The 25947-nt window shown below is 39.7% G+C and overlaps 2 protein-coding genes across 17 annotated transcripts in view; one reads left to right on the top strand and one right to left on the bottom strand.

Moving 5' to 3' along the window:
- LOC102070662 (vasoactive intestinal polypeptide receptor 1) overlaps positions 1–2097 on the top strand; it is a 37592-nt gene extending 35495 nt beyond the window's left edge. For 2 of the 3 annotated variants that reach the window (XM_014270148.3, XM_074543801.1), the window contains one exon: positions 806–2097. In XM_014270148.3, the coding sequence (XP_014125623.3) occupies positions 806–994 (189 nt within the window). In that variant the 3' untranslated portion in view covers positions 995–2097. The remainder of the gene's footprint in view (positions 1–805) is intronic. The other variant, XM_005491437.4, reaches the window with a different exon arrangement.
- A 9709-nt stretch (positions 2098–11806) lies between these two features.
- ADCYAP1R1 (ADCYAP receptor type I) overlaps positions 11807–25947 on the bottom strand; it is a 152768-nt gene continuing 138627 nt past the window's right edge. For 5 of the 14 annotated variants that reach the window (XM_074542925.1, XM_074542982.1, XM_074543037.1 and 2 more), the window contains 5 exons: positions 25646–25699; positions 22776–22859; positions 17451–17580; positions 16800–16841; positions 11807–13641 (listed from right to left, as the gene is read on the bottom strand). In XM_074542925.1, coding sequence (XP_074399026.1) covers positions 13432–13641; positions 16800–16841; positions 17451–17580; positions 22776–22859; positions 25646–25699 — 520 coding nt within the window. In that variant the 3' untranslated portion in view covers positions 11807–13431. The remainder of the gene's footprint in view (positions 13642–16799; positions 16842–17450; positions 17581–22775; positions 22860–25645; positions 25700–25947) is intronic. The other 9 variants (XM_074543582.1, XM_074543520.1, XM_074543213.1 and 6 more) reach the window with 8 other exon arrangements.

Consider the following 25947-nt stretch of genomic DNA (forward strand, 5'->3'; position numbering starts at 1 on the left):
TACTAGCTATAAACTCACAGTGTTCATACATTTTCAGTATCTGCACACAATATGCCGCAGCAGATCCACATTTCATGAATATTCAATTATTTTGCAGTAAATACTTCCATCTTGAAAGGTTTTTGTTTTCTTATCTTTGAAAATGTTTACAAATTCTTCAGTGGATTCCTATTGCTGTCACAGCCTTTATTCTCTTTTTCAACAGGACCAACATTTGATCCTGAAACCAGACCATTCATATTGCTTTACTTCTGACCAGCCTTTTTCCTCAAACCAAAAAAAATTGGCTCCAAAAAACCTTTCACCATGAACACAATCCACTCTCAGCATTTTCTGTTCTGAGATCCACTTTGAAACCTTATAATCTGACAATAAATCATATCAAAAATACAGGGTAGAAATTATGATTTTTCAGGAGACATACTGTGGGATTGCACTCAAACAAAACTTTCAAATTACATTTCTGAAGTAGATGACCTTTGATGGCCTCTTATTTATTACATTCTTGGGAGATCCAGAGACCCATCCATGAAGTTGTACTCAGGGATTGTCTGTGTAGTTAACGGCAGAATAGGGGCCTAGATATTGGAAGTGACCTGCCCTGATGTCCTTGTGCATGCCATCCTCTGAATTTTTGAAATTAAATCTGTTTATTTTGAAAAGGACTAAGGACAGAGATCAAGTTCTTCTAAAAATGTGTTAATGCTTAATCCTGGTTTATCTGGGCTAAGTACTCAGGCAGACTTTTGGGCATATCCACTGTTCATTAAACCCTAATTTTCTCTTTGTTTGTAACTCCCTGCAGGTTCAAACTGAGCTGAAGAAGCAGCTGTGCAAGTGGCAGCACCAGGAGTACCTGACCTTCAGCCACAGGCACGGGGCTCTGTCCAGGGAAACCAGCCCAGTGAACTACGTCACCCAGCTCTCCCTGCTGGACAAGATCAGCCCCAAAAGGAGAACCTCTGTGCTCCAGGATGGTGTCACCACTGTCTGAGGGGCTCCAGCAGCTCCAGTGGCTGGGATCTGCAGTGTTCCACCCATGGGGTGGCCAACTGGGTCCTTTGTGGTCCTTCGTCAGGAGCTCTCACCCCTAATAATGAAGGGATGGGGCTATTTTTGGGCTATGAATGGTTTATTGCTCAGATAAACAACAGTCGCAGAGGTTGTGGGATTTTAGAGGAGCAGCTGTCGGCCATAGCACAGAGTAGTCATACTTTCTTTGTTACAAGACAACATAGAACTTTCTAATCCAATAGACAGTTGTTACAAGGTTTATTTTGCATTTCTGTCCATCACCTATACTTAATTTTGCGGCATTGCAGATACTTTTATCCAGTGGCTTCTGTCACACTTAGACACATCAGCTTCTATTATAACTTCTAAACTCTTAGTTTATCCCATACAACCACAGCCCTACATTATAAACCCTTCACCATCTTATCAATACAGTTTTTTACTTAAGGCATATTCTTACTTTCAACTATAGAAACGTAATTTTTATGATTTTTCTAATAATGTTTATGATTTTTCTGCTTAATTCTGTGTACTTTATTTTTACATAAACACAGCCATCCATTCACTGTCTAAGTCCCAGTATTAATTCAGTTTTTTTAAAAAAACAGTATTCCAGTCCCTCAGTTTGCCCTGCTCTTGGTTAATTATTTAGGCCAGCAAACATTTGACTCCTGGAAATCTCTTTGCTGATTTTAGGTGCTTCATCTCTAGTCCTATTAGAGCAAAGATTAATTGTCCAGGCTTCTGTAAATATTATTTTAATAAGTTATTTATTAATTAGGCATTTAACCCATCTGTCACAATGCCATATGTTTGTTGTAATGTGTAATTTTGTGTATTCGGACCTTCTTATCAACTTTACTTCTAACCTCTGTTCCTGTGTTTTGTTGCTGAGCATAGTAATGAGAATTTGTATCCAAAATGTATGATGTACATCTATAAAATCCAAGTGGCAATTACAGCTGTTGTTACTTGTACATTTACTTCATGTCAGTTTGGATATTTCATTTGAGTTTGTACATTTAATTTGTGTCAGTTTGAACGTTTCATTCGAGGCTTTATAAAATAAAAGGTTAATAATCCCGGGGGGTGCTAAAATTTCTTGCAGAAATATTTGAGCTGTGAAGAGAACCCTGATCCCTTTTTGGTGACACACCTGAGTTCGAGGGGGTGGATTTATGAGTCGGGAATGCTTCAGGGATATTTTGCTTTTTGGAAAGTTTGAGAAAGCAGCAGAATTGTTCCAAGCCGTGTTCAGCTGTGCTGTGTGTTCAGTATGGAGCCACTGCCACCTCCTGGAGCTGGATGTGTGCAGCCACAAAGCCAGGCAGGGCTCCCAAACCTCTCCTGAGCGAGTTTTATACCACTCCCAAAGGGCAGCTTCGAGAGATAATTAAATTACATCAGCTGCTTTCTCCTCCTCTAATCCCCTGGTGTCTTTTGCAGAGTTGAACTCTCCAGGAATTATTTTTAAATCCCTTTACAAATATACGACAGCCTGGAAAGAACAAAATCTACTTTTTCCAGCTGTTTCTTATGGTGTTGCAGCAAAGAGAGTTAATGTACCTGAAATTTCTGATCTGAAACATCTGACAGTTTGTTAAGGTATCTGAAATTTCTGAGAGTAGATTTCTAACTCTGATCATTTCAGCATGATTTTTTAAGAAATTTTGATTTATTGGGCTCTAAATTAAAAGAAATCCTTCCAGCAGGCAGCTTTATCTACTTTGCACATTGAGAGCTTCCCCGGGGCCGCCTAACACACCCAGAGAAGAATTATTTTGAGTATCTGAGGAGGATTTATTCAATTGCAGAAAATACAGCTGAATTAAAGGGAGTTGCTCCTTGACTAAATGAAGTTTTCCTCATTGAAATCAGGTGTGTGGGATTTGGAGCAAAGGTGCTTTTGTGTGGTATTTTGTCTTTGAAATAGTGAATATTTACACAGGGCTTGTAGAGTGGCTGAAATACTTTTGGAGTTGCTTTTTCTTTCTCTGCCTAAAAAAAAAAAAAAAATCACTTAGGTTACATAAAATACTTAGAAATTAGAGTTTTTCCAGATTACCTGTTCTACATTTGCTTTTTGATTTGATTTCTGTGATTAGGGAGACACTGACTGGTGCAGCCATTCTGCACATGGTGGGAAGAGGAGACACATCCTGTGCCCCATTATCCAGCCCTCAAAAAACAAAAAGGACTGGGCTGCCTCAGGTCACAGTGGAAATTCATATGAACGGCATTTGAAATGTATCAAAAAATGAAAATATGTAGATCTGCCCTGTCCTTCCCCATTCCCCACCTGCCCGCGGCTCCCTTTGTTCCAGGTCCTGCCTCAGTGGGGTGGTGATCTCCAGCCCTGCTGCTCCCTGGCACATCTCTGACCTCAGTTTCACTAAAGCTGTGTCCATTTCCCCATCACAGCTCCAAACACCTGTACTTTGGCCCAACAATGAGTTGAATGATGCAGCCTGGGTGGGGCATTTGTAAGGAATAGGCAAAGGTTTATGGGAACTGATGGAGGAAGATGGGGGAAATATCAGAAATAATTCATATTCTGTGGAATCCTCTGTTTCTGGAGTTTGAGTGGAATTCCCAGAATTCACAGAAATCCCAGAATGACCAGGTTGGAAGAGACCTTCAAGATCATCGAGTCCAACCCAGCCCCAGAAGTTCAACTCAACCCTGGCACCCAGTGCCACATCCAGGCTTTGTTAAACACACCCAGGGATGGGGACTGCACCACCTCCCCGGGCAGCCATTCCAGAACTTTATCACTCTTTATGTGAAAAACTTTTTCCTGATATCCAACCTAAATTTCCCTTGGTGAGCTTGAGACTGTGTCCTCTGGTTCTGCTTTAAAAATTTTTACTTGCTGCTTTAAAAATGACCCTGATGATCAAACTCTTCAGGTTTGCTTTGGCTATGAAATAAAGGAAGCCTTGAAGCACATTTGGTGCTACAGAGATCTATTTCTACTTTTAGCTACATCTTTCTTTGAGGACAACAGAATTTCTGCTCCTGTTTACACCCTGTGGGAATAATATTTAGTCCCCTGTGGATCAAAGCCAGAGGGTTGATCCACGGGGGGCTAAATATTTAGAGAGTTTTTAGAGAGTGTGTTCCATTTGGTTTGGTGATCTTGGCCCACAGTCCTGCCTGATACTGATGCAGGGAGATAAACACCAGTGGTTTATGGAGAAGGAACACTGCACGGCAAAGATTTCACCCCTGGTTGATCCAGGAGTGATTTTACCAGAAGATTCCAGGGTCTCCTTCTCATGAAGAACCCAGTGAACCCTTTCAGCCCAAAGAGCTTCTGCTGCAGGAAAAGAATACACTACCCTGTAAGTTCACAGACAAAGTTCTCTTTGGTGCAATTTTATATCAGAACAGACTTTTACAAAATGATAATACATTTATTGTGTCATCTACAGCAGTATACATGTTAAAAACAATTTCTCAAAACACAAAAAAGGTTAGAAAGCAGCAGTTGATATCTGTGTTTCCACCTCATAACAAAGCTGAATAACCCCAGAGATCCCATTACCAATTAAACCAATTTTGACCAAAAAAGGTCAGTATTAGACCCAACAGGCCAGTAACTTTGTACCTTGACACAGTCAAAAGCCAAAATACAGCTTTCCATCCAACAACTTGGTTCTTCTCAGAGCTATAGCAGGTTGCATTGCCACTAAATTGACAAGGAGAAGGGAAAGAGAATGAACACACCAAATATTTGATTTTTTACAGATTATACTGATACACAAAGGCCTCTTGAGACTTCTCTGCAAGCACAAAGTCCATTGGGAAAGGCATATGCAGAAGCCTAGGTAATTTCAGACACTGAAGAGTGTCATATCACACAGTGTCATATCACACAGTAATTCTTCACATGGATGAATTCCCCAAAAGAAAGCCAATGGGAAATTGCAGTTTGATTCATAAGAAGGTGAAAGACCATGAGGTTCAAAACATTGTTCAAGCTCTGCTGGTGTGTTTTCATACACAAAGAACAATGTGTATTTAGCTGAACTTAGCTCTTTAGTACAGATATACACGGAGCATCATCAACATCAGAGCATCCTCAGCTGCTGCTGCATCCTCCATATCCTCCTAACGGGTTCTTAAATAAACACAATTCTGAACTGGTTCATGTGCCTGACTGCTAAAATCAGAGGGTAAAATTCTTTCTGTAATATTTTTTTAATTTTTTTTTTTACTGCATGTGCACTGTTACTGTGGTTTGTTCCTGGACACAGAAGTGCTGGTTGTGTGGACACAATCTGACAGGGAGAACAAAATATCCTGAAAACTCTCCATGAGAGCTCCTGACTCTTTACCAGGCATCCACCTCCCCCAAATCTGGTAGGTAATACCCAACAGGAGCCACTTTCCAAGGCCATCATTTCTCAGCATGCATGAGACAGAACAATAGTGATTGGGCAAAGTTGCCAGGGAAAATTAATTTCTATCTCGGTCTCCCCAGGGTCAGCATCTGTCTCTAATCTGGTCAGGGAGATGTCCTGGAGGAGAGAAGCAGCCAATTGCAAAGTGTGAATCATCTCACCCTGGAGCAGACATCAAAAATGTTTGATGCTTGTCCTCTGAAATTGCTCATTTCTCTTTTGTGACCAAAAAGGCAAAGTGCAGAAACCAGATTAAAGGAAGAAATCTTCCCTTTTGTTATATAAATGATGTGGGTGTGTCCTTAGACTTCTGCTCAAAGTCTCTTCCAGAGGTTTGGCTCTGAGCCAGAATAACTCATGCCAGTGGTGCCAGATGTTGAAAGGGGCACATCTAATACAGCCCTTGATATTCAACTCCTAAGGAAGGAAACCACTTAAGAACAGATATTTGGTTGTATTTTTTGCATTACGTACGTTTTCACAGTTGCAGAAAAGGAGTCTAAGGAACCACTGAGATGATAAAGTCTGAGTTTGGACTGAATCCCCCTCTGTGAGTTTATCTGTTTCCTAGCTATCCACAGATATGACTTAGGAGCTACAGCAGACACTAATCCTGTCAGGCAGGATCCCATGTGGTGTCCAAAATCCTGTTCTCACCAAGCCTTTAGACCTTCCATGCTGTGACTGCTCTGCTGAGGTCACAGAAGAACAATATTAATAATATGAGCACACCTTGCTCTGGAAGCCTTGCCCACAAAAGAAAGATCTCAGAACAAAAGAGGAGGTCTGGTATTGTGAAATCACATAATCTTACGGGGAAAATCTTAATTTATTGAATTTTCTAGGTTTTTGACCTGTGGGAGCATTTGCATAAACACAGAAAGGACTAAAGCTCTTAAATAGACTTAGTCTATTGCTATACAAAGAATTAACTTAATTTCCTTAATCATCCATCATGGACACTTCTGAAACCATCTCTGGGCTCTGAAACCTTCCCCATAAGATTATGTGATTATGAATCACATAATCTTATGGGAAAATCTTAATTTATTGAATTTTCTAGGTTTCTGATTGTGGAGTCACATAATCTTATGGGGAAAATCTTAATTTATTGAATTTTCTAGGTTTTTGATTGTGGAATCACACAATCTTATGGGGAAAATCTTAATTTATTGAATTTTCTAGGTTTTTGATCAGTGGGAGCCTTTGTATAAATACAGAAAGGACTAAAGCTCTTAAATAGACTTAAAGAGTCTATTGCTATACAAAGAATGAACTTAATTTTCTTAATCATCCATCATGCACACTTCTGAAACCATCTCTGGGCTCTGAAACCTTCCCCATAAGATTATGTGATTATGAATCACATAATCTTATGGGGAATATCCTAATTTATTGAATTTTCTAGGTTTTTGATCAGTGGGAGCCTTTGCATAAATACAGAAAGGGCTAAAGCTCTTCAATAGCCTTAAAGAATCTATTGCTATACAAAAAATGAACTAAATTTCCTTAAGAATCATCTATGGACAGTTCAAAAATAATCTCTGGGCTCTGATGCCTCCAACTAAAGGAATTTCACAGACTGAAAATTTCTGACATGGGCAATTGTTTCTGAAACACTCTTGAAACCCAAGTTCAAATACCGAGGCAAATAAAGCAAATTAAATTAATGGGGTTTGCATTTCTTTTGTTGCTACTGTTTGTTAAATTCACTGTGAACAATTTTTTTTTTCTCCTATAACTCTGAAATTTTGATATCTAATTTCTGTCAGGGCAGAAAAAATAGCGTAAAGTTGGATATTTGTATGGTTCACAGGGCACATTTAGTAAAGATTTAGTCGTGGTGTCAGACAAAAGCACTGAAACCTCCCAAACTGATACCATCAGTGTATTTTAACATATTTTAATGATGATTTCCTGCAGCATTTTGACTGACTGTGTGTCACATCTATTTGACTGGAAAAGCTTCCCTTGCACGATTATAACTGAAAACAGAAAAACAAAATATTGGAGCTATTTTCCTTTTAGGTTTGGCTGAACAAAAATTGCTCAACCTCCAAATCTCATTTATATACCTTCAAGAACTGGAAATCTTTCTCTTAATTTTTGTTTTTCTTTTTTTATTTCCTTTTCCCCCCAGGATGCTTGGCCAGCTGATTCCAGGTAATTTTCCTGCTATTTTTAATGAATCCATGTCTGTCTGCATTTCATTCTTTGCGCTGGTTTTGCTGCCCAAATTTGGATTAGAGCTGAGAGAAATGCAGCTTAATAGCACGACTATTTTTAGTCTTATCTTGCAGCTGTATGATCAAAGACAAACTGGAGACTTCATCTGAAATAAAGCTGTTTATATCTCAGGAAAAGAGAAGGAAACTGGAGGCAAGATCAGTATGACAAGGAATCCAAGTGAGCCAGGAGTTATTTCAACTCCAGGTTCAAATAAAGGATTTTAACTGCCAAAAAAGTTTTACAGTAACTTTCCAATAGGAAGAGAAGGTGAAAAAATGGTACTGGATTTTAAAAGGAGAGGTGATCAGTTTAGGAATGGGAGTAAAATAATATCAAAAATAGTGGCAATTAAAGAGCTTCCTTCATATTGAGTGAATGTTTTGTTCCTGATCATTTTGGCTTTGCCTGTTTTTAGTTACTGCTTTCTTTTGTTTGTGGGGCTTTTGAAAAAAAACCTGAATTTTTGAGCTGACCAGTGGTCCCTTCATATGCAAGCACTGGATCTATCCTGCTATGCAGAAGTGGAATTTAATTCACCTTTGACATGAAAATATTATGAAAAGCCATAATTTGAATAATAAATAGGCAAGGCAAATTATGGCAACGAATCCTTGGAGGATCGGAGTCTCACAGTCAGGTTTTTAGCATGAGTCCAAGAAACTCTCTCTTGTGTCCCATTCTGGTCCTCAAAATGCAAGAAAGAAGTGGCCAGACTGGACAAGGTCACAAGGAGAACCATGAAGATCATCAGAGGATGGAAAATGGGGGCAGTGAAGAAAAACTGAAGGAATTTTTCCCTGGAGAAAAGAAGCCTCAATGGCGACCTCACCAAAAAGAGTGGTCAGAAAGAGGATGAAGGTTCTTTTTTCCACAAGGATCCACATGGAGAATACAAGAGTGACAAGCTGCACCAGGAGAGGGATCATCTTGATAAAGGAAAGGAATTTTTTTAGAGTGAGAACAGCCATTCAAGAGAAGAACCTCCCCTGGGGTCCCTATCAGGGGAGGTTTTCAAGAGGTGACTGGGCAGGGTGTGGGATAAACTCATCCTGGCTCCCTTTCTCATGAAAGGTTGGACCAAATTCGCCATTCAAAGTCACCTCCAGCCTTGGTTGATGGTTCTATGAACTTCATGCCCATTGATGATGGAGAGAATCCAGGGAGAGTCATCTTTGCAAAGGGAAACTCAAATTATCAGTTGATGGCCACTTCTGCTTGTTATTTAGCCTTGTCATTGCACTGTCCTTAAGGTGCAATGAGAGACAGATGCTGAAAGGGAGCAGCCAAACACCCAATAAAGTGTCTGGATTTAACTTCCAAACTGCATTTTCCTCTGGACTCCCCTACCTTCATCCCTTCTCCCACCACCCCATTTTAACACCTGGTTTTCAAATGCAAATACTTAAATAATGCAGAGGAACTTGAATAGTTTTCCTCTATGATCAAAAGTTCCCAAAACTAAGCATTTAGGGTTCTTTCCCTGGGCTCTGAGTTCCAGAAATACTAAAAGTGACAGTAAAAGGAGGTGACATCACCATGCAGCAATGGAACAGCCTCATCCTTTACAACCTAGGTTGTAGCTTTCATTTTTGGGATGTGAATTGTCCTGCAGTGCCAGCACTCCACACTGACAAGTCAATAATCAAAACAGTGGTTAGACACAGTAAATAGTCACAAAACCTGCAGCACAAAAAAGTTTTCTGTACATTTATAAAAGCAAAATAAGAAAATTAGACAGGAAATACATTATGGACATGGTAGAAAAAATGGCTCAAGGAGCACTGCACACTTTTTTTTTTTTTGTTTGTTTTGTTTTAATTGTGTACTGTTTTTAATAACACAGCCTTTCTAGCTCCAAAATATATTTCACAGTGAAAAAATCAAACAAAGCACTGTTACACTCGGTTGATATTTACACACACAGAGAAGCAAACTGCCTGTTGGATTCTTCCCTCCTGAAACAAATGGAGAATCAGCCACTGAGGGGTGGCCACGCCTGGCCAGCACCTGCAGCTTACATTCAACAGAGAGATTTGTGGAGAGCTCATTTGTGCCATGGCATCAGTCTGGATCCCACAACTGTGCCCACATTCAGTGTGACCCCTCCCTTCCAGGGACACTGGGAATGTTCCAGTGACTCAGGAAAAGCCAAATCTGCCAGTGCATCGACACTTTTATTCAGAGAAATAAAATCATAATAGGTTTTGTTTTTCTTTTTTTAAATTTTTTTGTATCTTTTATATCTAATAAGTTGAAGATCCCTTTTCTTCTGGTAAATTCAGTGCTGGTGAACAGATTTAATTTTTCTACTGAACAAGAAACACAATGTGTACAACAGTAGAAATTTCCACTCCACTGCTCTCCAAACTCCTGAGCATTGGCTCAAGGAATTAAGGAGCAAATCCAATTTTTCACAATTTTTCCATCCTTGGACTCTCTATCTGGGACCACCAAAAATTAATGGTAATAGCAATGTGCTGAGGCCAAATCCCAGTTCCAGGTGAAGTTTATTCTAACAATAACAGCAGTTTTTTCTGTACTGATTTAATTTAGCTGAGGACCTGGTCTCCAGTGTGCAGGGTCAGAGGGTGGTTTTGGTGATGTGGACATTTGCCCACAAGGCACTGGACTGAGATCCACCAACTCAAACTGCAGAGCACTCTAGGATGGCCAGGAAAACAACAAAACCCAGCAGAAAGCTCAGAATCATTTCAACAACAGCAAAAAAAAAAAAAAAAAAAAAAAAAAAAGATCCAAACAGATTCTTGCTCTAGGCTGAAACAAGAAAAAGTCTCCAGCTAGAGGCAGATATTTGACATCTTTTTCTCCACAATTCTAATTTAATAATGTTTGAAAACTGGCTAATAGTCATTCATGCAAAAAATAGCTTTTTTTTTTTTTTCTTTTTTAAAATAACACATTTACAGTGTTGGCAATATAATCCTTGTGAAAGCCCATCCTACAGAAAATTGTCAAATATGCTTTTATCTGATAAATATTCCTTTCCCCAACTCTCTGGACAACAAAGTACCTGATTTCTGGAGAAACATTCTAAAATAGCATTAAGAAGCATCTGAAGAAAGACAAAGGGCCAATCTATCTGTTATAAACACCTTGACTTTTGCAGAGAGCTGGGAAGAGGGAAACAAATTCTGCTCTCAGAGCAGCAAATCAGTGTCGCAGACTTGGGGGAAAAAAGGTGTTTGGATCATATAAATCACATTTATGAACCTGGAGTGCAATGGAAGTGGTTTCAGCTGTATTGCTGGTCCTCTGTGCCACAGCAGATTTCACATGACAGGGCTGTCCCCATCTCCTAAGAGCATGATCCTGTACCAATATGACCTCAAACAACATTTCTGTCTGTTTTGAATTAAATTTACATTCATTTAGATGGCTCCAGCCAAGAGCAGAATATTCCCATAAAGGATTATATAAGTGTTAAGTATTATTATAATTATTATTTCTTTCACAACTTTCTGAGACCTTTCTTTTTTCCTCCTTTTAAAAATAAGTAAACTAGGATTATCTTTAAAAATCTCTGCTTAAAATGACATCAAAACTCTTTTTTTCTTTTGTACTTAAACTAACAAAAACCAGTGAAATTAAAAGCTCACACTCAGCTGACACTAATATTCCAAGTATTTCACTTTTTTTTCTGTTTTTAGTTTATGATCATGTCAACTTACACTGAAGAACAAGCCTGAATTTTGAATTTCCTGGTTACTATTAGTTTCAGTTCAAAACTTCACATTTAAAATGCCATTTTCATCTTTGTTTGTAATATATGCATACACATACACGCACATATATATATATTTGAGATATATATATATATATTTTTCTCAGTTCATAAATTTATAAATCCAAGATGAAGGGAGCGCTAGGACGGCCCTCCAGGCCTTTTTTTTTTGCGCTGTATAAAGATTCTTAAGAATTGACATCATCGACATTGGGTTGAAGTAGATTTGTAGCAGTCGTGGCTTTAACTACAAGGCAAAGGTTGAAAGAACATTCGAGTTCCTCTCCAAGAAAAGCAGTAAGACCATTGGTGAAACAAACAGAATATCCCAAGAGAGAGAGAGAGAGAGAACTGCCAGGTGTGGGAAGTCATCCAAAGTCTTTATCCTTTCCTTCCATGCCATCCTAGTGTTCAGTTTAGTTGGTTTCTTTCCTCACCACATACAGGTGATTTTTTTTTTTTTTTTACCTTCCAGGGTGATCCCACCAGGTCCTTCTTGTGCCTCTTTGCTCTGGCAGGGAAGAGTCAGCACTCAGAAGTCAACCAGGTTGCAAAGGCACGGCACTCTGTGTGACAGCACTGCCCCCAAGCCACCAATGCCACGTGTGGCCACTGGAGCAGAAGGTTCCCTCATCTGGAGGGAAAGGCCACCCTGGAACTGCCTCTTGCTCTTAAGGTGGGAGGGGAGGGACAGTTATTTGTGATATAAAGAGTCCAAATGATCAATCTATCAATCGATGCCAAAAATAGAGCTATATCTCAACTGCATGGCCCTTTTAGAAAATTCACAGCTTAGCGAGAACAGAAAGCATTGCTGGGAGCGTCCCTGGGTACGGAAAGCACAGCGGATCCCACTGCTCTTGCCTGAAGTTCCTGCACTGATGTGCAGTTTGGTGTTGGCACAGCTGTTCCTCTAAATCCATCGGGGATGTCTGAATCCAGCCATGAGCTCAATTTTCTGGAGATCCTCCTGAATCCAGCTGGATTGATCAACCCAAGCCCGTTAGCTCCATCCTAAGACTCCAAAGAGAAACACTGCGGAAATTCACGTGCCAAAAGACAGGGACAGGCTAAGACATGTTGGACTAGGGAAAAACAAAAAATAGGCAAATCCAACCCAAAATGGAGAACAAGTGGAAAAATGACTCCATTCACAGAGTAGGATCAGTTTGGCAGCCAAGGATCACAACTGCACAGCAATCACTTGTTACTTTGGACGGACACGGATTACTCGCAGATGCTCTGAAATGGGAATAGTTGAGTGGGTGGGTTTGGCCTCTTGTTTGTCATTTAAACATTCTCCATTAATGGCCTTGAGTAGAGCTGGGTATTTACAGTGACTGTTAAAAAGAGATATTTACACATTTCCTTTGTTTTTTCACCTCTGGGGAAGAGGAGAAGAAGGAGAAGGAGGAGGAGGAGGAGGAGGAGGAGGAGGAGGAGGAGGAGGAGGAGAAGGAGAAGGAGAAGGAGAAGGAGAAGGAGAAGGAGAAGGAGAAGGAGAAGGAGAAGGAGAAGGAGAAGGAGAAGGAGAAGGAGAAGGAGAAGGAGAAGAGAGGAGAGGGAAAAGGAAATCGAAAACGGAAAAAGAAAGGAAAAAGGAAAAGAGAAAAAATGAGAGGAGAGGAGTAAGAATGGAAAGGAAAATGGAAAGAGGAAGGAAAATAGAAAAAGGAGAGGAGAAAGAAAGGAAAGGAAAATGGAAGGAAAAGAAAATGGAGAGGAAAAAGGAGGAAAGGAAAGGAAAGGAAAGGAAAGGAAAGGAAAGGAAAGGAAAGGAAAGGAAAGGAAAGGAAAGGAAAGGAAAGGAAAGGAAAGGAAAGGAAAGGAAAGGAAAGGAAAGGAAAGGAAAGGAAAGGAAAGGAAAGGAAAGGAAAGGAAAGGAAGAGGGAAGGAAAGGAAAGGAAAGGAAGAGGGAAGGAAAGGAAAGGAAAGGAAGAGGGAAGGAAATGAGACCTGCACCACCACCAAAACTATTATTTCATTTTTTTCTTTTTCAAGGGATGGTTTTTGGTTTGCTCGTTGGTTGCTTTGCTCTCCTCAGCTGCTCATGTCGCCAGGTTCTCTGCATTTATGCTGGACATCCGAATCTGAGAGCTGCTCTTGCTCAGAATGGAGAGTTGTGTCCCCCCGTTCACTCCGCTGCTCGCTAGAGAAGGATGGCGATGTTTGAAATCCACAGCAAAATACCGGTTGACTTTCCAGCTCCTCCATTTTCTCTTTATTTCTGATTGCACCTTTAGGGAGAAACTTCAAAAGGTCATTTTTTATGTACTTAGCCGCTCGAGGACATGCTGACAAATTATCAAGATTAGAAAAAACCCCACAATTCGACAGAACTGGTTTTAAGGTTTAGTAAACCGTTATTTATTATTAAACTCCTCAGTTCAGCAAAATCTGAAACTACTTTTCCATGGATGGAAGAAGTCTGGGCATGTAGTGGTGAACTACAGCCCAGCCCAGCCCAGGTTCTGTGTCTGACTTCAGATAATTTAGGATCAGCCCAGAGGTGCATGGAAGACCTGATCAACACCACCTGGAGGAAAAAATAGCCTGCTTTCATCATTGGCCAGTACCAAAGATACAGCAAGGGGCCAAAGCAACCAGCAATCAAAAATACTGGGTAATATTGAAACACCCTGTCCACAGAGGCAGCTTCTCTCACCTGCCATTAATGGATGGATGTTTACACAGAATTTTGCCTCTTGCTTTCAGATCCTCTCCAAGCAGAGCAGCTCTGGGATTAATGCACATTTGTGCAACCCTCCTTTTCTTAAGACGTAATTTTTTTATTTGCACCCACAGTAAATCACCAAGAGTAAAACAACCCAAGGTCAGAAGTTCAATTAGGCAGTAAGTAAATGATCCCACAGCTTTTCTACTTTTCACTCATTACCAGTTTCCTGGCAACACTGCTGGGGGGTGCACAAGTGTATAAATATATAAAGTAGTAAAGATTTAATATAAGAGAGGTTGTAGTAGCTTGGACCAACATTTACTTGATTACTCATTCCTGTATTGTATTTCTGAATGAAATAGGGTAAGAACAAGGAAACATGTAGAGATGTTTTCCCAATATATTTTTCCAATCTCCAATGAGCTGCTGTGTCAAAGATGTTTGTCTTGTCTGTAACAGACATTGCTGGATTTCCTTGGACTAATATTGTCAAAATGGATAAGTCAAAATGCTAAATAACAGCTTCAACTGTATAGACAAAAAACTACAGGGAGGAAAAATCCAACTGGAAAACTTACATTCTCCTTCTAAGACCTACAAATTTCTATTTTGTTTAAAGTTATCTAAAACATAGATATTTAAAAATTAGATAGAGAACTCTGTAAAAAGGGAATAGTGTTTGCATCTGGAAGAGTGTGATATTCCAAAGATTTTCGTGCTGTAGGAAATTTAGTGGAGGCACAAGACATCCTCTAATTACCATTTTCTGATATCTTGAGAGGGAAAATGGCTTTAATTAACCTGGTTCCTGGTTGTGTTGGTTTGGCTAAGAACCACCCCCCACACTCCTTCCAAGGGGCTTCAGGAGATCTTGACTATGAGCAAAGACAACCCATAAGTTTGTTTGATAGATTGGACATTGTTGTGGTTTATCTGAGAAGAAGTCACTTGGATTAAGGAGTTTGAGACCTCTTTGTACAGAGATCAGCAATGCCAGGCTACACCTGCAGTCAGCCCCCTTGAAAAGAAGAAAACAAGGTGATTTTACTGTTGGGCTGCACAAGAGATGTGTAGCAGAGGAGGAGAGAACTCCTCCACTCAGAGTTCATGGATGTTCTAGAGTTCATGGTTCTAGATGCTCATGGATGAACTCTAGGTGTTCCATGTTCCTCTTAGGGCAACATTGAGCAGAGAACCCTTTTCCATCAATTCAGAAAACAATTACCTCAGCTATTCAGTCAGATAAACAGGCAGGAAAATGTAGATTGGAACAGGAGAACCAGAGGAAACCACAGAAGTGGCCAGCAGCAGTTGCCATGTGCTGAGAGGAGTCTGAGGCTTGCAAGGCACCCAGGTGGTGTCTGGGGGGTGGCTCTGGGCATCTGACACCCTTGGGCTGTGTGTGTGAAGGGGGGAAGGTGGCAGGGCTCAGGAGAGAAGCTGGCACCAGTTGGGTGGTGCCCAAGAAAACTCAGCCTTCAGTGGAGGGTTTGACATTGTTCTCCTCAGCCTTTTCCTAGGAAAGCTGGAAAGATTTAGGGTGGGTGGATGATCTTCAAGAGGGGAAGGAGACCACACTGAGAGGTGAACAATGTTTATTTAGCCTGGCACTTTATCACTAATGGTGTCCTCCAGGCATTGATATTGGACCCCACACTGTTCCACACAGAGCATGGAATGGTTTGGGTTGGAAGAGACTTTAAAGGTCATCTCCTGCCACCCCCTGCTATGTGCAGGGACACCTTCCACTACCCCAGTGTAGCACTCACATTCTCTGGAAAAATCCCTTCACCCAGGACTTTTCTCCTGGGAAGCTGAGAAGCCTCAGAGAAAAGGAAAGCAATTCTTATCTCATTTGCTTCTCCTGTGTTGTGCTCACATGTGGAATGTGTTTGGAGATTGTTTACCCACAGGTGATTGTTTCATTGGATTCTGCTGTGAGTTGTTTTCACTCTTTGGCCAATCAGGGCCAAGCTGTGTCGGGACTCTGGAAAGAGTCAGGAGTTTTCATTATCATCTTTTTAGCATTCTGAAAGTATCCTTTCAGGTTTTTTTAGTATAGTTTAGTATTCTTTAATACAATATAGTATTATAAAGTAATAAATTATCCTTCTGAGAACACGGAGTCAGATTTATCATTCCTGCCTTCATCAGGACATTTCCCAGCAAATGCAATACTCCAGGCTGCTCCAAGCCCTGTCCAACCTGGCCTTGGACACTTCCAGGGATCCAGGGGCAGCCACAGCTGCTCTGGTAACCTGTGCCAGGCCCTCACCAACTTCTGATGAATCTCAGATTGAAAGCACCATCACCAGTTTGGCTGATGGCTCCAAACTGGGGTTGACAGAGACATGTCAGACCTCCTGGAGAGATCTGCACAGGCTGGGAGAGTGGGCTGGTAAAAACAGGCAAAATTCAACAAAACCAGTGCAAAATTCTGTACCTAGGATGACATTTCAAGAGAGACCTGTCCATATCCTACCCCTGTCAGGAATCCTCAATCTGAGCCATCATCTCTGGTAAGGCCAATGTTCTGGTTTGATAAAGACATCACAAATCCTTTCTTCTTCTTTTATTTTTTTTTTTTTTCTGGGAATTGTGAGATTCAGACTAAAGTATCAGGGATTATGGTAGATGATGAGTTAGAATGGACAGTTGGAACAGCAGTTACTCCCACAAGAAAATGGGATGTAGATGACAAGTGAAGGACATTTAATATTAAAAATCTTACCTCCCCATTCAAGAAGCAGTAGAGAACAGCAACAACAAAACCCTAGGGAAATGGGAGAGAGAAAAAAAAAAAAGTAATTCAAATCCTGAAGGAATGACAGAAAATTGTGGTATTCACGTCCTCTGAACAGAGAGACATAATTCTCTCCCCCAGGGTTTTTCCTGGAGAAGCACAGAGAGAAGAAGAGAAAACAATTCTTATCTCTATTTGCCGCTCCTGTTGTTTTTGCACATGTGGAATGTGTTAGGAAGATTGTTTACCTGAAGGGATTTGTCAATTGTATTCTGTTGAGGATTGTTTTGTTTCCTTGGCCAATTGGGTCAAAGCTGTGTCCTGGCTGGCTCAGACAGTCATGGATTTTTCTTTAGTATCTTTTAGTATCTCTTTAGTATAGTTATAATACAGTATAAATGTAATATAGTATTGTTTTAATAAAGAATTTATGTAATATAATATTGTTTTAATAAAACATTCAATAGAAAATAGCTGGAGTTTAAAAAAGCACAACAAGCAAACAAACAAACCCAAAATCCTGATATACAAAACCTACACATAAACGAGCAAAGACACACTCTGAGAGCTGTGCATGCAAAGTAGTTATAAAGAACAGAGGTTTGATTGTAAGGAAAGCTGAATTCAGTGTGTAATTACCTGGAAGGATCCCAGTCCCAATTCAAACACCAGCCTCTCCCTCTTACTGACGTTCTCAGGAGAAAAGGCAAACACCGTGTAGTGAATTCCAAACAAAGGGATCAGCAGCAGGGTGGAGCGAGCCAGTCTCCTGTCACAACAGAGGGAAATAAACTTTAATGCAGCCTTGCAATTAGCAACCTGCACTTTAATTAAAGAAGGAAGCACAGAAAATATTTTGCTGACAGACTTTTGGGAAATACGTACACCGCGTAATTATACAAACAAATATGCAACATTCCTGTTTGTTCCCAAAGACTGTTTGCACACACACTGCAGTTTTCTCCCCCTTCCTCACACTGCTACAGTAATGGCACGTTAATTATGCTTAATGCTCACTGCTGCTATTTTTATTTGCATTATTATAAGCATGCCTAAAAATGAGGGGAATCTTGCTAAGGGATTCAGACTGCTGCTATGGTACAATTATAAACCTCTCGCCCAATTGCTTAATCCCAGTGGAGTTTTAAATCACTTTTTGTTGATTCTTGTGTGTGTGTGTGTGTGAATATGTTTCTGCACAGCAAAAAAATTCCAAAACGACCATACAAATAAAGCTAAAAAACCAACGGCCACAAGTAAAAGTTAACCCCCCTGCATGTTCTTGTACTCACAACTATTCCTGAAGGTTTGATTTTGGTTTCAGTTTATACTGTTGGAAACCTAAGTGCAATTCCACTGTTTCACTATTTCACTGCTTCAGATTAAAGAGGTTTCAGAGGGAAATTAAGTTCAGCTGATATAAACCAAAGGGTTGGAAATGAATGTTTTACATGTGGGCACTTAACTGGTGAAATTCCCCCAAAGCAGGGGCCAGCAAAGACTTGTGCATGTTTTGGTGAGTGTCACTGTCTGATTGAGCAGCAAAAAAAAAAAAAAAAAACCAAAAAAACCCAAAACCAAACAAAAACAAAGAGAAAGAAAATGTTCTGAAAATAAAGCAAGTGCTTTATTACAAACAAAGTGACCTAAAAAACCTCCAGGACATTTTCAGAGGGGGAGAATAACATTGGTTGTGTTCAGGTAAGTGAAGAAGGCAGATGGAGGACAAAGGAAGGCAAAAAGCTGTAAAGGTTTTTCAAAGAGCTGCATATTTGTTCAAATTCAAACGTCCCCTCTGCTTTTATCTATTTGGTACATTGCAGACAGGTTTGAATTTGCTAATTCATGCTCAGTGATAACCCAAAATGAGTGTTTGTTTGTTTCAGAAGATTTAATTAACACACTTTCAAGAATTTTGTGAGCACAATTATCTCCAGCAGTGATCTGGGAATGGGACATGAGTGCAGTGCTGGTGTCTCAGTCAGAATTTGGGCCCCGATGGGGATAAATTCATCCCAGCTCTTGCACTAAACACACAAGAGCCATAAATCTGATGGACACCAAACCTCAGGCCTTGGTGGAAGACCCCACAAAACAGAGAAAACTCTTCTTGTGGGTTATAAAATTAGACATTGGCCAGAATCTTTTGAAAAGAGAGGAACAACCTCAGAACAGGGTGATGAAGAGCATTCAGAGAGCCCAGCTTTGATAATCTCTAAAAAAGTAATCTATACAGGAGTGAGCCAGTGTAAAGAGCTTTTGGAGTCCTTTCTAGTCCTTTTTCTCTATGGACATACAATCAAGTTAATAAAAAGGAACAGAAACTTTGAGGAGAAGACTAAAGAATAATGTTATCGCTGTAAAAAAGGGATGTAAAGAATATAAGTGTCTTAAAGTAGTCATGAAATTAAAAAAAAACAATTTAAAGGTAATAAACTGGACAAAAATATCATCTCTCCATCTCTTCTATCATTTATATTCAGATTTAATGACAACAACAACAAAAGGATAAATGTTGTTTTGATCTAAAAGTCAGAATAGAATTGTCTATTAATATGTTCTGTCTCAGTGCACTCTTGGGAGATGAATTCAGGGGAAGATGCAGAGGAAGTATTTTTTTATTGTCAGTTTTTTGGCATTAATCACACCTGATTAGTCACACAATTAGTTTGTAGGATCTGGAAATATAATACCATCATCAACTTATTTGAGGTGTTGTCTTCAATATTGTCATAAAAGTGAGGAAGAAAATGTATTAAATAACATTCAGAAGTTTATAGATTATTAAGATCAATAAAGAGGTAAACAAGATTTTAACGATAAGAAAAACCTTGAGAGACATTAATGCCTGTAAAATTTGCTTTTTTTCAAGAACATTGGGAAGAGAGAAGACTTAAAGCAGGTCCTGTGAGATGTATAAGTTTATATGGAACAGGGAATGAAAGTCTTAAAGGATACAGTGGAATTGTCAGGTGTGTAACAGCCAAAGACATTGCTCCTCTTTTCTTCCCGCACTCTTTCAGACAGACAAGAAACTTGGAGGGGGTGGATCAAGAAGTTCTGAGGACAATAATTGTTCAAGTGGCTGTTTGGAAGATAATGTTCTGCAAAAGGTGTAGCAAAAGCCTTGTTCACATTCCCACAGGGAGAGGAAAGTCTTAAGGTTACTTTAAAAAAAGGCAATTTGAATATCATTTTTTCTTGAGGCTGACATTCTCTTTCCCAGGAGGTTATTTCCCTTAAAATCATTTCAGAAATGAGACTTTCTCCAGTAGCGTGGCTATGAATGTGGACTTTCCATTAAGTGTTAGTACAAAGAAATAATGGTGTCCTCTGTTCTCCCTCACTCCTCTATGGAATAATGAAATTAGAACTTTATGCTAAAAGTACCCCTAAATAAGAACATTCTCTAATCTGACCAGTATTTGAAAGAATCATGCTTTTATATTTCCATTGCACATCCACATTTATTAAGGAGACTGCTGAAGTCTCAACCTCTAAACCTTTTTTGAGAGAAAAAAATGAAATAAAAATCTCCAAATCATAGACTTTGAAGGAAGATCATATTGTTGTTTTGCCATTTAGTCCTGCCTTTCTAAAGTAAGAGAATTGCCCAGTTTAAAAGCTGTCCTAAGTGAAATACTTTCATCAAATATGAACTTCTGCAATGAAGACATCAAGATGTGTAGTCCTGAAAAGCAACATTCACCTCACCGAGGATTGGAAATACATAGCGTAGATATTGATAATGAAATTATTTTAAAATTGTCTCTAAAGTTAATGCAGAGAAAAATACACTTTTAAAACTTAATTCTTGTGTGCTACAGATGTCTTTTGAACAAGAGGTGACTCCTGTTGTAAACCCTGTGGGTATTGAGTACATCTATTTATGTATATATTGATTAACTTAATGCTGTGACATATCTGCAATGATAGCATCTATTTTTAGTTAAATTAAATGCAGACTTAAATTCCCTTTATTGTCAATGAAGAGCAAGAATAACTGACACAAAAGGACAAATCCTCTGCCCCTAAGGAAATTCTTATCATATCCTACATCCATCCATTGACCTCAAAGGGACCCTGGACTGAGTTTGTCACAAAAATTTCAGCCCTGTAGATTTGTGAGGTTTAGATTAGAGGAACCCAATTTCTCTGGCCAAAGGTTCATTCATCATCCCTGTCATAAATCTGTGCAAAAAAAGAATCGTGACAATATTTCAGATTGAAGGATAAAGAGCAAACCATGAAGGCACAGGATGTCATTATAATGAAATGCTCAACACAGCTCATGTTTAATAAACTGAAGGATCTATTTTATCACAAAATGCTGAACATATTAACGTGACTTTCAGGAACCTCAGTAATCTCCCTGACAGATCTTTTCTGGAAGTTAACTAGGTCTGCAGCATCACTTCCAAAACACCTGAGATAACACCTGAATGATTCCAGATTTTTAATTTTCCCATGTATAAACCACATCTTCAGACCTACGACTTGAAAAACAGAGAAGCTTACCAAGACTTTCATTCTTCAACAGACACAAAAAACATAGGTTTAAATACCTCCTGTTTGGGCTGAACTCTTCTTGCCTTTGACTACGTAGAGGATTTCACCTTAGAGAGTTATCAGTCTCCCATCTTTCAGAAACACTGCATTTAATGTAAAATTTGGTTCTCTGCAAAGGCCCAACATGACATCTGTGCTGCACTAGAACGTCCATTAGGCACTGAACTTTATATTTCAAACTATCTCCTCCTAAATCTAACTCCTAGTTTTACCTAACTGTGCTTAGTCTTCAGCTGCTCTCTGTGGAGAAAATGGAGCTGCTCCTTTTTGTCTTCTCTATTTCTATCTGCTTTTGCTTGGTTCCAGTCTGCTGACTGAATATTTTCCAGCATCTCCATTGTTCTATTTTTTAAATACCTCAAAGATATATGAAATCACACAGAAAATTCACTTTAATTTTTTTTCTTAACTAAAAACATAACCATAGATGCAGTTAAGTTACAAACCAACCTTTTTTCCTTAATGGTGTTGAAGATAACTACTAAATATTCTTTGGCAAAATCCTGGAGTTTGGGGTCTGTGTGCCAGGACACCTCAGAGAATGTTGATTCACACTTACAAAACTGTTGTGACATTCAGGAGACACATCACCAGAAAACATATTACAGATGTCTGAAATTGCACCTCATCTAAACAAAAAGAGAGGATAACCTTGGAGCTCTTCTTCAACCTTAATGATTCCATGAATCCGTGAAAACCTGTGGGCTTCTTGTGCAAAGAGCAAGGGGTCAGATGGACTATGGGGTAGTGATTAATTCACACAACTCTTGGCTGAATGACTTTTATTCACTCTTCTGGATGCCTCACTCTATATCTGATTATATTTGACAATATTGGACTGAACTTGATTATCTTAGAGGTCTTTCCAAATCAGTGATTCTATAACTTCTGGTGGACACAATTCATTTTGATATGAGGTCAATTTTGGCCTTTCCTCACCCCTGGGTGTTTATGAAGTTAACTTCACTCAGTTCAATGGACAAAAGATGTTTTATACCCACTGAGGGTCTGATTGACTCAACCTCACCCAGTTTATTTTAGGAAACTTTTCATGTGAAACATTTTCTCTCAGTATGAAGGTGCTCACCTCTTTGCTGTACAATAAAGAGCAGCTATTAATTCTGTACAGACACTACCCGAAACCATCAATAGCATCAGCCATAATTAAAAAAAAAGAAAAAAGAAAAAAGAAAAAAGAATAAAACAACCTTAAAACCCTCGATCGTGGCGCATCGGCAAAAGCACAGAACAAGAACAAAGAAAAAAATTCTACATGCAACAAGAACTAAATGAAGGCTTTGCTCTCTGGTTACTTCCCCTCTGCTCTCATCCACTCATTTAACTGCAACATGCGTCATACACACACAGTAATGTCACAGGAGTGCGTACACTTACAGGGTAATGGTTGATAGTTCTGACATCTTGCAAGAGTGCTGGTTAGCCCTCTTAGGCTTACAGTAGCATTTCTGAACGCAGCTGCTAAATATGACAAGATTAGCATTTTTTTCAGCATATCGTGAACAGGCCAAGGTAGGTCACTTTCAACACATTTCATGAGACACGTCACAAAGATGGAAAGCGGACACGACAGGATGGACTCACAGCACGAACCAGCTGCTTGACTGAAGCAGAAATCAAAAAATCAAATAAAAATTGAAGTGCACTGGCTGTTGCTGGCCGTTGTGATGTGCTGATTCACGGACAAACCAAAAGTCAAACACCCTGAGGGCAGGGGGGCAGCGCTAACGCATCCGAAATACACAGGACCTGCGCGGTCTGGTTTTGTACAGGGGTCACAGAACAATAGATTAAATGAGAGTAGACTGCATGCTCATGGAGAACAATCAGAGAGTAACAGAAACTCGTAGGATGGGGATCAATCTAAGGTCTAATCCTCATTTTCGTTGTGGTATGGATCTGTTGTTTTTAACAAAAGGTTCTAGTAAGGACACCAAAGCTGGTTTTCCATCTTCTTTGGTGATGGGGAGGGAGCTCAGTATGGAATCTGAATGTCTGGCTGGTAATTTTGGAGGTATCACTTGTTTTTTTAAGACAGCGTCTCATGAAAGCAGCAGGCTCATACACTGTGGAGCAGGACCTTGATCCCTGCATGTTGGATTCTAGGAACAGAGAACAAAATAGTTCCTTTCCAACCAGCCAGGAGAGGCTCATTTAAATCAATCTCTCTTCAACATGGAGTCATTTGGAGGGATCCCATAAGAGATTTTGTATCTGGGATAAAGAACATGAACATTGAAAACAGTGATTTCTTGTCGACTTTCAAGGGGAGAATTTTTGTTTTGTTTTCAACACGTGGTTGTTTTGGTGGGATTCACCTCGGGAGAGGCTGGATGTTTACAGTACAGATGTGTAAGTAAAATGGACATCCTCAGGACCCTGAGAATCATCAGAATAAACAGTTGAGAGAGAAATACACATTTATTGGCCAGGTACATCTGACCTGTTTCAGATGTCCACTGTAGGATGGGATGAACACCAAACACCACTGAGTACCCTGAGTAAATCTCAATTAATATAAAAGATAATAAAGGATAAATCTCCATTAATATCAAGGATAATAAAAGCTGATTTTTTAAGCAATTGCCTTCAAGGCAAACATTTAAGTTTCTACAAACAAACCCAACTCTGTTTCTGTTACACAGTCTAAGATCTGTGTTCACAACTCATGGAATTTATTATCTGAACTCTAAACCAGGATGAATTGAAAACATAATTTTCCCCCTACTTTTAACTCCTTTAAGTCAATCCCCATCCTGGAGTTATGCTTGACTTTCTGTTGGGTAATTAAAGCCTGATAACTGTGTTGTTATTAAATATTACAGTATAAGAGCTGGAAAGAACACAGTCTTGGGGCATGGACACATCCAGCAAATGGATATAGTAACTGTGTTTCAACTCACAAAATAAATTTCATTTTTTGGTTGTTGCTGAGGAAGTAAATATGAAAATGACTGCTCCTTTTGCACTAGAATTTGTGCTAGATTTTTGCACCACCTGCTTTGCACAGAGTTGAGTTGGGCATTAATTGTCCACTCAGACTGATCAAAAATGAGCAAGGAGGTTTAAGGGATAGCACAATTTTATTGTGACTGAGGCTTTCAGAAGTGACTATGGATTTTGAGTGCCACTCATTTTTTTGATCACTTGATCTGAAACACATTTCTCAGACCAATTTTTACCACAAGAGGGCTGCTTAGCCTGTGTTGAAAAGAAGCACTTACGAGGCATATTAAGGTACAGAGCCTGAAAAGGAAACATCTAAAAAATCAATAATCACTTTGAAAAGTCTTAGCCATGGGTTGTTGTAGAGGTTTGTGGTCTTCTATGATATACTTAATGTTGCCATGGCAACCTAGAAATAAATTCCTCTCCATGTTTCCTTTACTGCTTATGTCCTGTTTCATTTGACAGGGATTGATTTTTTTTTACAGCTTTTCCTGGTGAAGAGATCTAATGTGACAGCACTTGGTATTTACTAGAATTATTGAAAAAAACAGATGTGATTTTGAAAATATTATCTATGGATTAACTGCTGCTCCACACCCAGTGAGGAGACATTGACACACAGGTTTGTGATGGAAAACAATGCTAGTACTTCTTAGGAAGACCTTAACATTTTAGTGCTGTTAGCACTTATTTTCTGCCATTTCTAATTTTGACAGATTCACCTCTCTGATTTTAGATGGTGTTAAGTGTCCCATATCTTTAGAGTACACAATTTATAGACATTTTGCTTCCTTTCCCCCTCCCCTTTTATTTTGCAAGCTTTATTTATTTTCAAAGTAGAGATGTTGGTGGAAGGAAAGGGAGAAAAAGAGAAGAGACAGAGGAGGCAGGAACCAGAAGAAAACCAAACATGAATGAGGAAAAAATAAACAAATATAAGAAAAAAATAGACAAATATAAGAAAATGAATTAAAATGAGAGCATGGCTATGAAAACACTGCACGAATCAGGGCAGGATCCTCAGACCTCTGTAGGCACACAGAGAACGGAGTCGGTCACATCTAACTCTACGTGCCAAAGACAGATTCCAAACTGAACTATCACCTTGAACTCACTCAGGGAAAGAGCAGGGACTTCCAGGCTTGAGCTGGCCTGTGTGACAGAGACATCTAAGGCACAGGGGATGCTCTGTCTGACGGAGGTGCCCTGGTGTCCCCGAGTGACCATAGACGACGACTGGACTGCTCAGATCGAGCACGAGACTTTAGACAGCTAAAGGCAAACAAGCTGAGTCTCACCGCAAGTGTCCTGGGCAGGGACTGCAGCTGCATCTGGGAGGAAGAGGGAGGGTGCTAGGGGTGGAAGGGGAAAGAAAAAGTTAAACACTCCCGGGGTGAAATGAGCCATGGATGATGTGGCTGAAGGCCGCCCAACACCTGGGCGTCGCGATGCGAATGAGAGAGAACACAAAAAGGAGCTGTAATTCCATTCTAGATGTCTCAGAGGTGCTTAAGAGGAGGGAAACGAGCATGCTGATCCAGGTTATGCTGCATTATCCAAGTACATCCATCATGAAAATGGTCAGGGTTCTGAATTTAGG

This window comes from Zonotrichia albicollis, chromosome 1 (assembly GCF_047830755.1).
Source record: "Zonotrichia albicollis isolate bZonAlb1 chromosome 1, bZonAlb1.hap1, whole genome shotgun sequence".
Lineage (NCBI taxonomy): Eukaryota > Metazoa > Chordata > Aves > Passeriformes > Passerellidae > Zonotrichia > Zonotrichia albicollis.